Source organism: Gorilla gorilla, chromosome 10 (genome assembly GCF_029281585.2).
Source record: "Gorilla gorilla gorilla isolate KB3781 chromosome 10, NHGRI_mGorGor1-v2.1_pri, whole genome shotgun sequence".
Classification (NCBI taxonomy): Eukaryota; Metazoa; Chordata; class Mammalia; order Primates; family Hominidae; genus Gorilla; species Gorilla gorilla.
The window spans coordinates 37,633,732-37,646,090 of NC_073234.2; the positions used below are offsets into that span (position 1 = coordinate 37,633,732).

Consider the following 12,359-nt stretch of genomic DNA (forward strand, 5'->3'; position numbering starts at 1 on the left):
GAGTATTGGAACCTACACTTCAGGTTTGCTTGCTATTGTCCATGAAGTTAGGTTTGGTGGTGATCTTTCACTTGCTGTTGGACTGCTCTTTTTTTTTGTTTTGTTTTAAAATGATTCTACCTCTGCCTCAGCAATGCTATTTATGAACATTTTGAAGTAGGAAGTGATGCCAGATTATAATTACATGGGTTTATATATGTGAATTCTCTAAAATGTTGCCAGATGATATGTAAAAATGTTAAGTATAAATTGGGAGCTGAAATAATGCCCAGAGAAATGTTTGTTATCCACACTAACCAAAATTTTGAAAAAGGGTACAAAATATTAGTAGAATGAAGAAGATCTTGCATTCGATAGCACAACAGGGTGACTATAGTCAATAATAATTTATTGTACATTTAAAAATAAAAGAGTAAAACTGGATTGTAACACAAAGGATAAATGCTTCAGGGGATGGGTACTCCATTTCCCTGATGTGATTATTACACATTGCACGCCTGTGTCAAAATATCTCATGTACCCCATAAATATGTAGACCTATGTACCTACAAAAATTAAAAAAGAGTAACAAAACAGAGGAAGGAAAGAAACAGAAGACACCATCTGAAAAGGCAGAGACCCAGCATACAGAGAAGATGGGGAGTTAGACTTTCTATGTCCCTTCCTAAGTCATACGTTCACTCGTGATTCAGTCATTTATCCAGTGCTTCTTTCGCATCTCCTACTATGTTCCCTGTTCTCTTGTAGGTGCTGGGAATACAGTAGTATGCAAAAGGGACAAATCTTGACTTCATGAAGCCTATGTTTTAGCGGAGGGAGAAAAACAAGTAATTAAGTAAAATACGTAAGATGCCAGATGATGCAGCAGTTTGGAAAGTAAAGGTCATTGTCAAAATGGTGAGAAGAGTCTAATTAACTTAATGTAGTTAATAAAGAGCTTAATAAAGGTTAGTAATTAATAAAACAGTGCTTAAAGCACAAGGGCTATGCTATGCCCTGGAGCTAGTAACAGGGAGAAGCTCTTAACACCTGAAAGTAAGGAGAGGGAGAAGTTACTCAGAGAAGGGAGCTGAAGGGAGAGAGCTGCTTGATAGGGAGTGTGGTCCTCACAAAAGGGAGGCAACCAGCTGGCCATGGTGGCTCACACCTGTAATCCTAGAACTTTGGGAGTCCAAGGCAGATGGACCACCTGAGGTCAGGAGTTCAAGACCAGCATGGTGAAACCCCGTCTCTGCTAAAAAAAAAAAAAAAAAAAAAAAAAAAAAAAAAAGGCACAAAAATAATTAGCTGGGCATGGTGGCACGCACCTGTAGTCCCAGCTACTCAGAAGGCTGAGGTAGGAGAATCACTTGAACCCGGAAGGCAGAGGTTGCAGTGAGCCGAGATCAGGCCACTGCCTTCAGCCTGGGCGACAGAGCGAGGCTCCATCTCAAAAAAAAAAAAAAAAAAAAAAAAGGGAGGCAGCTAACACACTGGGACTTGGCAGGAGCGGAGCTGGGAGAATAAATTCCCAACCTCTTTCTCTTCCCTCCTTGGATCTCGTTCTACTGCCTTTTATTGGTCAAACCCGACAGGAAGCGGAAGGACAGCAGAGCTTGTTGATGGAGAGCATCTGGTCAGCCTCCTGGTACACGTGGCAGGGCTGAGACGGTGGCAAGTGAATATGGGGCTGGGGCTGGAAGACATCCAGGGCAGATGACGGTAAGTGCTATAGTGAAAAATAAAGTAGGAAAGAGAGACAAGGAGGAAATAGGGTAAGGGACTGACATTTTGAAATAGGGGCTCAGAGGAGGCCTAAATCAACAAGATTGTGATATTTAAGCAAAGACTTGGAGGCTGAGGAATCTGAGGGAAGAGTATTTCAGGCAAGGGAACGCAGATGAGAAGTCTCTGAAGCAAAACATTCCCTTGGGGCTGGAATGGAGTCCAGCTGCAGCCACAGCGGGGATGAAAGCAGTCAGCGAACTGCCCCAAGTGGAGCAGCTTCTGTGACCCCTCCAGTTTGGGGTCTGAGTGGGCACCGCTCCTACCTGTTCTCTGCCTGTGAGCACCTGGGAGAGACTCTTAGGGTGTAAGTGAGGAAGGGTGGTAGTGGGGCTCTATCTCTTGTGCCATGACCCTGAAGAAAAGAACCTTTGTCCTTTTGAAATGGCATCGTTTGTGTGGGATAAAACTTGAGGTTCGTTGTCTAATGCCAAGGAAATCGAGGACGCCGACAAACACAAGGAGTGAGTTTAAGAGTAGAGGCTTAATACGTGAAAGAAAGAGAAAAGAGAAAAGCTCTGTCTCCTGCAGAGAGAGATGGGCTTCCGAGTGGGTCTTCCAGTTTTGCGGTGAAATGCACGGGGTTTTATAGCCGAGCTTGAGGATGCGGTGTCTGCTTTACACAGGGCCTGAGATATTGGTCGGACCAGGTGTGCTGTTTGCATAGCACACGAAGAAACTGGCCTCCCCACCCTAATCTTTTATTATACAAATGGGTTCCCTACCTGGCTAATGCCATGTTGCCTGCCTCTTTACTGTACACGTGGTTGACAAAAGGGAAGATGGAGCCTCCATGTTGAACATGCCTGGCTCCCATGTAGCCTTTTCCTGTTGGCACAGCTGCCAGCATTCACCCGTGCAAGCTTCTAGCTTGCTTTTCTATGCTTGCAGCTTGATTTTTCAGGCTGCTCTTTGTTAGAAAAGAAATGATTTGGGGGTTGCTTTTGCATTAAAAGAGAAACCTTGCCAAGGACTCTCTTTCCCTCACTATCTGCCTTAATAATTTCTTTCTAGCTCCTGTATCACTTTCTCTCCCTCTCCCTATCTTTCAAATTTTCCTTGGTTAATAGAGGCAGATGAAGGAATAAAGCAATCTTTTAGAGATGCAATGTTTCTGACTTTTCTTCTTAATTTCTAAGCAGATTTGAAGAAAATTACCTGATTTATGTATGTGTGTTTGTATTTATTTCTATTTTTTTGAGATGGAGTTTTGCTCTTATCGCCCAGGCTGGAGTGCAATGGTGTGATCTCGGCTCACTGCAACCTCTGCCACCTGGGTTCAAGTGATTCTCCCGCCTCAAGCCTCCTAAGTAGCGCCTGCCACAACATCCAGCTAATTTTTGTATTTTTAGTAGAGACGGGGTTTCACCGTATTGGCCAGGTTGGTCTGGAGCTCCTGACCTCAGGTGATCCACCCACCTCAGCCTCCCAAAGTTCTGGGATTACAGGCATGCGCCACTGCACCTGGCCAAATTACCTGTTTTAAAGAAAACTATTGAGAACCTTAGAATTTTAAAATTTAACCTCCCCCCCGCCACCCACCCCATTCCTGTGAAGATATATGTGAGGACAGGAGGGGAGCTATAGCAAGAAAGCTCATCCTCCCACTTGTGCCACGGTGTGTACACCATTCTTTTCTGAAACACAGAGAACTGTACTGAAAGATATAATAACATATTTTTTGAATTAACTTTTCCATGGTGACACTAAAGTGAGTATGATAGAATTGTAAGAGGAAAAAAGCAATTCTGAACAGTTGACCCTGTCTTTAGAGAAAATGAAGTCATTTTACTCATCTATTTTATCTGCTTATATCATATGGATCAAATAAAATCTTAGGTACAAAGGGTGAAAATGCTTGTCAGAAGCCTTCATAAGAATAAATTCCTATTCAGTAGAAAGTGATGATGCTCTGTGTCTAGATTTTTAAGAGGATTTTGGGTTATTATTCATGTTTCCAGTGGGCCTATGCAGACTTTATTATTGATCCTTCAACAGCAGGAAAATAAAAGCAGCAGAAGTGTTAAATGTATAGAAAAATTATCTTTCATGAATTATGAAGAATATTCCCGTGAATAACATTACGATATGATCTGCCAGAAGAAAAGCGAGAAAGTCAGATTTTCTTGGAGTGATTTTTCTAAAACAATCATTAGTTTGATGTTTAAATGTTTTGAATTTCTGATTTCCATTTCTTTAGAATGCAGTAGAAATTACAGATTATTCCTTTACTGCCTTTTAAAATGTAAAGTCAGTCTGTAGTCTATAAATTGGGTTTCCTTTGAATCCACAACTACACTAGAGTGAAAGGTATGTTACCACTTTGATTTCTGTTCAAGAAAGAAATATATTCAGTATTATAAAGAGAAATTGAAGCAGGCTGCTGGATAGTATATCTGATCTGTGACTTTCTTGGATTTGGTGACAACAGAGATGAATATTTCACTCTTAGTTTTTTAAAAAAGCTGTTGAAGTTGCATTGGCTATTAATTCTATTCTCTTCTTTCCCAGAAGAGTCTAGACTAATGCAAAATCTTCTGGAGTCATGAAAAGTAAAATGTTGTTAAAATGTCTGATTATCTGAGCGCCAGTGCTCATAAGTGCCATAAGTTGTCATTATGGAATCTGTAAACAATTAATAGAGCAGCTAACTTTCCAGAAGTTTCCTAATTCTCTTCTTATCCAGAATGATGAAATAATGCTGAGTAAATAGAGGATATGTTACATACTACTGAAACTGCATATGGGTAAAGAAGGCTGGGAAAAGATGCTGTGTTTAAAAATAAGTATGGCTGGTTGCGGTGGCTCATGCCTGTAACCTCAGCACTTTGGGAGGCCGAGATGGGCAGATCATTTGAGGTCAGGAGTTTGAGACCGGCCTGGCCAACAGGGTGAAACCCCGTCTCTACTAAAAATACAAAAATTAGCCGGGTGTGGTGGGGCACGCCTGTAATCCTAGCTACTGGGGAGGCTGAGGCAGGAGAATCGCTTGAACCTGGGAGGTGGAGGTTGCAGTGAGCCAAAGTCGTGCCACTGCACTCCAGCCTGAGCAATGGAATGAGACTCCTTCTCAAAAAGAAATAAGTAAATACATGGAGTAATACACCATTGTCTTGCAAACTGACACAAACCTTTTGGGCATTTATACTTCTTAGATAATTTTTTGATAGAGATAGATTATAGCTAATATTTGAAAGTAGGTTTGTTGTCAACTTGACTGGGCCATGGGGTGTCCGGATGTTTGGTCAAACATTTTGGATGAAATTAACATTTAGCTTGGTAGACTGAGTAAAGCAGATTGCCCTTCTTAATGTGGATAGGCCTCATCCAATCAGTTAAGGCTTGAGTAGAACAAAAAGGCTGACTCTTCCTCAAGTATGAGGGAACTACTCCTCCCTGACTGCTTTGAGCTAGGACATTGGTCTTTTCTGGCCTTTAGACTCAGACTGAAACATTGGCTCTTCTTGGGTCTCAAGCCTGCTGCTTTCACACTGAACCTTGGGTCTCCTGGAGAGAACCTGGCTCTCCTGGTGCTCAGGACTTGGGACTCAGGCTGGAACTATACATTGGCTTTGCTGGGTCTCCAGCTTCCTGACTGCAGACCTTGGGTCTTAGACTCCAAAATTGCATGAGCAAATTACCGATTATCTGTCTGTCTGTCTGTCAGTCCGTCCGTCCATCCATTCATCTGTCCATCCATCTATTTATTCTTTCATCCATCCACCCTCTTGGTTCTGTTTCTCTGGAGAATTCTGACTAATACAACACCCAAAGAAATTACACACACACACACACACACACACACACACACACACACACACACACATATATATGTAATGTGTACATGCGTATCCCCTAGAGAAAAAAGTAACTTCCTATTTTATGGACCAGGAAAGTTGAGAACATTATCCAAGAACACATATAGAAATAGATGGACTTGGGATTTGAATCTAGGTGTGTCTGACTCCAGAGGAGACCTCTGATGAAGACTATTATCTTTACTGGCTTGAACAATGAGCAGTTTACTTAGCAAATTTTGGATGAAATATACATGAGGAATAGTACATGAAAAAAATAATTCCTAGGGAAATTTCTATTTTGTATTTAATATTCATTCTCTTGTTCTTTAGAATATATCCTGGATCCTTAAAACAGCACAGATGAGTTAAATCTATGAATTTATTCCCAGCAAATGAGTGCTTGGGAATATGTCTGATGCATATTTGAGGGTTTAACAACTCCGCAACATGCTCTAAAAATAAAAATAACACGGCACATGCTGTACATTCACTTGTCAAATTCCTTACATCACTGTGTGAACAGTTTTGTGATTCCTGGAAATACTGACTGGAATGTTTTTCTCATTGGCCCTTACAACTCATAACAAATCCAGGAAGCTTCTGAGAGACTCTCTTAATGGAAATCATCTTTTAAAATGAAGAAGCTTTATCGATTAAAATAAAACAGCAAGCTCCAAACATGTGGCTGTTAGTTTTAGGTTTTATCAATACTTGTATGGCTTAGGCAAGTTTAGACATATTACTCTGATAAAGAATTCATTTTCTAGTAACAGAGATGGAAGTTAGCATCAGCTTCTTTTTCTCTCCTTGCATGAGTGTGCCTTTCCTCAGAAATACCAACCCACAAGGTACAAATAAGGTAAGCAGGCTTTAGTGCCTCAGCTTTCCTTTTTTGAGGTCCAGTGGAGAATGGAGATGGAAGTGCTAGCTAAAGAGAAGAGATGTACCATAGTTTATTCTCCAGGACGAATGGAGCATGGATGTTCTGTTCATGGAGACTTGGGTTGTTTCCAGTTTTAGTTTTTATAAAGATGCCATGAACATTTTTTTGCACAAAAAATAAATAAGGAGGAGAGATGGAGGCTACAGTTTTTTTTACTCCAGGGAGAATTTAGCTCATGCTGGTGTGGAAGAGGAGGGTTGGGTCCTCTTGGCAGCCTGTGGGTCTCTGAAGGAAATTGGGACTTCCTAGTTGGTTTGGTGGAGTCACTTTCATCAGAGATGGAGAAGCATTGACTGACAGTAGAGGTGTGGACATGATGTGGACTGTGTTGTCTCAGGGTCAGCAGCAGTGTGGCCACCAGGCATTCCCTGGTATGGGGCCAGTCAGGGACTGTCCTTCCTGGCTCTTATTCAGACTAGCCAGCAACTTGGGGACTAGTCTGCCCAGGCACAAGTCATCACCAGTTCTTTAACAATACACAGTGAAAGCCAATCATGTTCTTATAATTCATAGAATAGATGCCTAAGTTAAAATAGCTACATTATTAGGTTGTTTTCAGCCAGCTTATCAACTGAGTGTTTGTGTGTGATGCCCAGGGAAATAAATTCTAAGTATAAACTGGCATTTGTTCCGGGGCACTAAGTCACAGGGACTCTTATGGGGTGGTTCCCAGAACTCCTACCAAAACACAGCTTTGCATTAATATGGTTGTGCGTTAATAAAGATATTTCACCTAACTTTGTATAAACTGTCTGAAAAAATACTTTTTTTCCTTCAGTGTTTCTGTTTTTTTCCTACCAGTGTTTTTCCTATTAGTGTATCAGTACATTCTGTTCTTTTAAAAAACTTCTTTTATACTTGAGAAATTTTTGCTACTCTTTATATAATTTTGTTCCTTACTTTTCTCCTCCATATGATGTCATATACATCTTCCATATTGGTATAGTTAAAAAATTTATTCAGATATCATTCACATACTATAAAATTCACCCTTTAAAGGAATATAATTCAGTGTTTTTCAGTGTATTGAGGTTGTATAACCATTAACACTAATTCCAGAAATTTCAGCCCCCCAAATAAACTTCATACCTGCTGGCAGTAACTACCCATTTCCCTCTTTCTCCAACTCCTGGAAACCACCAATCTATTTTCTCTATATATAGATTTGTCTATTCTGGACATTTCATGTTAAGTGGAATCATATGATATGTAGCCTTTTATGTCTGGTTTCTTTTAGTTAGCACAGTGTTTTCAAGGTTCACCACATTGTAGTATAAATCAGTACTTCGTTTTCTTGGCTTAGTAGTATTCCATTGTACGGCTTAGTCTTTTTTAAACAATATTTTTAGTGAATTCATAGTATTGGAAAGGTGGCTATACCATCATTAATATTATTCTATAGAAATTAAAATTTTTTTTTCTGTTACAGATAATGCTGAGGAGAATTACTTGTGTGTGTGTGTGTGTTTTTTTCTCTCTCAGATTTAGAATTGTTTTCATAGATAGTGCCTTCTCTCTGTATCCTCACATGGTGGGAAGGAAGAATGAGTTGCCTTGGGCCTATTTTCTAAGGGCACTAATTCCATTCATGAGGACTCTTCCCTTATGACCTAATTACCTCCTGAAGGCATCACCTCCTAATACCAGTGCCTTGAGCATTAGGATTTTAACACACAAATTTTGGGAGGATATAAATATTCAGCTTATAATGAGAGAGAAAGAGAGAAAAAGAGAGCAATATTAATAGAGGTTGAAAGAGATAGAGAGGCCTTCAGAGACAGAGGTGGCCCAGCCAGCAGACATCTTGGAGGACAGTGGATTTGATTTGGGGCCTAAAAGAGAGTAAAATATGGATAGAAAGAATGCAGCAACGAGGATATTCTTCAGAGAAAGGATTTACAAAAATAGATGTGGCTAGAGTAAATCTAGCATCCATGACAAGTGAGAAGTGAAAGGCAGGACTATAGCGTAAAATTGCAGAAGGGTTAGTAGGCCAAGCTAAAGAGTATAAGCTTTATTCTAAATGTAATTGGAGGCCGGGCTCAGTGGCTCACACCTGTAATCCCAATGTTTGGGAGGCAGAGACAGGAGAATTGCTTGAGGGTAGGAATTCAAGACTAGCCTAGAAAACATATGAGACCCTGTCTCTACAAAAAATACTTAGTCAGGCATGGTGTTGTGCACCTCTATAGTCCCAGCTACTTAGGAGGCTGAAGCAGAGGAACGTTTGAGCCCTGGAGGTCGAGGCTGCAGTGTGCTATGATTGCACCACGGCACTCCAGCCTGGGTGACAGAGTGAGATCCGGTCTCAAAAACAAAAAATGTAATGGGAAATTTTGAAACTTGTTGAGAAAAGTAGAGCATGAGAGGAGTGGTATTTTTTAAAAAGTTGATATAGACAGCAGGGAGACACATTAGGAGGCTGTAGTAATAATCTTGGAATATAACTGGGCCTATTCTTAAGAAAGTGGACCTTCTGGAAGTATTACCAAAAACAGAAAACAAGAATCATTTTAAAGAGATAGTTATAGGACTTTATTAAATAAGAATTATAAATAAAATTAAAAAATAAAGTCAACACATCTGCGTTCAAGACCAGGGAACAATGGGTGTTTCATTATTGACAGATTTATTGAAGACAGAAGAGGGGGATCCAATTTGGGGATGATTACAAATTCAGATTTGAGACATACATATTTGGTTGAGACAATAGTAGACTATATTAATACACACTTTCCTAAAACATACGCTGCTTTTGTACATCTAATGAAAATTTGCATTGGGAGTACTTACTCCTTCAAGGAATCTTTGGTCAACCCTTTCGTAAAAATAAGATACTTTATTTTATTTTATTATTTTTGATACAGGTTCTTGCTGTGTTACCCAGGCTAGAGTGTAGTGGCATGATCACAGCTCAGTGCAGCCTTCACCTCCCGGGCTCATGTGATCCTCCCACCTCAGCCTCCCAAGTAGTTGGGACTATAGGCACATGCCACCACACCTGGCTAATTTTTGCATTTTTTTGGTAGAAACAGGAGTTTGCCATGTTGCCCAGGGTGGTCTCGAACTCCTGGGCTCAAGCAGTCCACCCACCTTGGCCTCCCAAAGTGCTAGGATTACTGGTGTGAGCCACTGCGCCCAGCCAAAAGAAGATATTTTAATGTAAATTTTGTTTTTTTCTTTTTTTCTTTTTTTTTTTTTTAGACGGAATCTTACTGTGTCACCCAGGCTGGAGTGCAGTGGTGTGTGATCTTGGCTCACTGCAACCTCCGCCTCCTGGGTTCAAGTGATTCTTCTGCCTCAGCCTCCTGAGTAGCTGGGACAACAGGTGTGTACCACCACGCCTGGCTAATTTTTGTATTTTTAGTAGAGATGAGGGTTTCACCATATTGGCCAGGCTGATCTTGAACTCCGGACCTCATGATCTGCCCCTCCTAGGCCTCCCAAAGTGCTGTGATTACAGGCATGGGCCACTGTGCCTGGCCACCCGTTGTTTTTTGTTTGTTTGTTTGTTTGTTTTTTAAGACAGGGTCTCGCTCTGTTACCCAGGCTGGAGTGCAGTGGCACCATCTCGGCTCACTGTAACCTCCGCCTCCCAGGCTCAAGTGATTCTCCTGCCTCAGCCTCCTGAGTAGCTGGGATTACAGGAGTGTGCCACCATGCCTGGCTAATTTTGTATTTTTAGTAGAGATGGGGTTTTGCCATGTTGGCCAGGCAGGTGTCAAACTTGTGGCCTTAAGGGATCTGCTGGCCTCAGCCTTCCAAAGTGCTGGGATTACAGATGTGAGCTACTGCGCTCAGCCTTAAATCATTATTTTATAAATTTTGGTTTTCCTTTGTTGAATTTTTGAAAGCAGCATATACTTGTAATGTTAGCTGATTGTCATCTGTGAAAGCTAAATAAGAACTTCGCTATGTATCCTTCCTTTATTTCCACCATGGGCCAGAGTCACTTACACTGCAGCCCTAATTCTCAAATTTGGCTCTATATTGGAATTGTTTGGGGAGTTTTAAAAAAATACTGATGCCTGGGTTTCATTCCTAGGGCTTCTGCTTTAATTGGCCCAAGGAGCCCTGGCCATTGAGATTTTTAAAAGCTCCCGAGTGATTCTAATGTGTAGCAAACTTTGAGAATCACTGATTCAGATCCAACACTCATGGAAGAGAAACATTTTCCTGTGGGCTGAAGCCTAAAGGTAATCAAGATGAATTTAGTGAGTATTAGAAAGTTTAAGATGAATGATCCTTGCCTTTGTTTAATTGTTTGCTTGTTTTTTCAAATGTTCACAATCAGCGAAGGAACGGTGAGTACTGCGACGCAGCCAGTATTTCCAATGAATTCAAGAGATAGAGGTTGCAAATTCTCCAGGTTTCTAGCCATTTTGTGGTACTCGGGGGAATGAGATGGTGCTCTCATGGTACCCAGGGAAAGAGTTACAAGAGTGGATGGGGCTCATGGAGATGAGTGCCAGCACTGGGGCCATCCATCCTCAGGAGGTGGCCCTCCCTGGCTTGCTAACCACCTCCTCTGCCTCAAATGTCCGGAAGCTCTGACATTAACACCCACTCATGATGGGTCTGCAATTCCACTACTCAGACACTCAAGCATTTTCCATATTATATTCCTTCCCCCTTTACCAACTGAAAACAAAAATAAATTGTAAAATCTACTGACCCAAAATGCCTTGCTATATTTTATAATTTATCCCATATTCTATATTATTTCCAAATAAATGGGTTACCAAATAGTTTGCCATAATGTCAAAAGCCCTGTTGACGCTAGCTACTAAATAGAGTGAAGAATGGCATCTATGGAAAACACCTATAAGCAACAATTGATTTAATCAAGGGAGATTAAATTAATTGCCCAACAGTTATTGTAACTTTATGAACACAAAAGAATTTAAAATATAGAACAGTTTAATCTGAAGGTTAAATTTCATTACAAAACAATAAAAAAACCAAACCAACTTTCAAAACATATTGACTGGCCAGGTGCGATAGCTCAGGCCTGTAATCCCAGCACTTTGGGAAGCTGAGGTGGGTGGATCACCTGAGGTCAGGTGTTCAAGACCAGCCTGGCCAACATGGTGAAACCCCATCTCTACTAAAAATACAAAAATTAACCCAGCATGGTGGCAGGTGCCTGTAACCCCAGCTACTTCGGAGGCTGGGGCAGGAGAACCGCTTGAACCCAGGAGGCAGAGGTTGCAGTGAACCGAGATCGCACCACTGCACTCCAGCCTGGGCGACAGAGCAAGACTCCGTCTTAAAAAAACAAAAAACAAATAAAACCTGACATGCCTTATAAGTGGACATCAAAGCATAACCAGCAGGTAATAATATTTAATTGAGAAACTTGCTTACTTAAGCAAGGATCATAAGCTGTTTAAATTATTTTAGTTTCAGTTCTGGCTAAGTTTCAAAGATGGTAGGTGCTGCATTCCAACAGGAAATGTGAGATACTTGAGTTATTAAAGAGTTGAATTAAAACTCGTTGTATGATGCCTAAATTGCTCTTCCACATAAGGTTGTAAATGAGTTAGAAGTTTGGAGATTGGAGGAGGATTCTGAGAGGGCTGTTTTGTCCTAGGAGGTCTTACATCCTCCTCCCCAAAGGCAGAGGGGTGTGTGTGTGTGTGTGTGTGTGTGTGTGTGTGTTGTTTTCTTCCAGCCTTGGGACTGCATTTATCTTGTCCAAGGGTCTTGGGACTGCATTTATCTTGTCCAAGGGTGCTGCCTTGAGAGAGGTGAGAACCAAGAGAAAGGAAAGTGGAGATATATGCCAGGGGATAAGAGGAAAGCTGCAAGTGACCACCTGGAAAAACTGTTTCACTCTAGGGAAAGGAATA

At 41.1% G+C, this 12,359-nt stretch overlaps 1 protein-coding gene across 1 annotated transcript in view; it reads left to right on the forward strand.

Annotated features, from left to right (window-relative positions):
- The first annotated feature begins 849 nt into the window (after window positions 1-849).
- Window positions 850-12,359, forward strand: part of LOC129525975 (T-box transcription factor TBX20-like) — a 53,587-nt gene continuing 42,077 nt past the window's right edge. Inside the window, exon 1 of the mRNA XM_055358885.1 lies at window positions 850-897. Coding sequence (XP_055214860.1) covers window positions 850-897 — 48 coding nt within the window. The remainder of the gene's footprint in view (window positions 898-12,359) is intronic.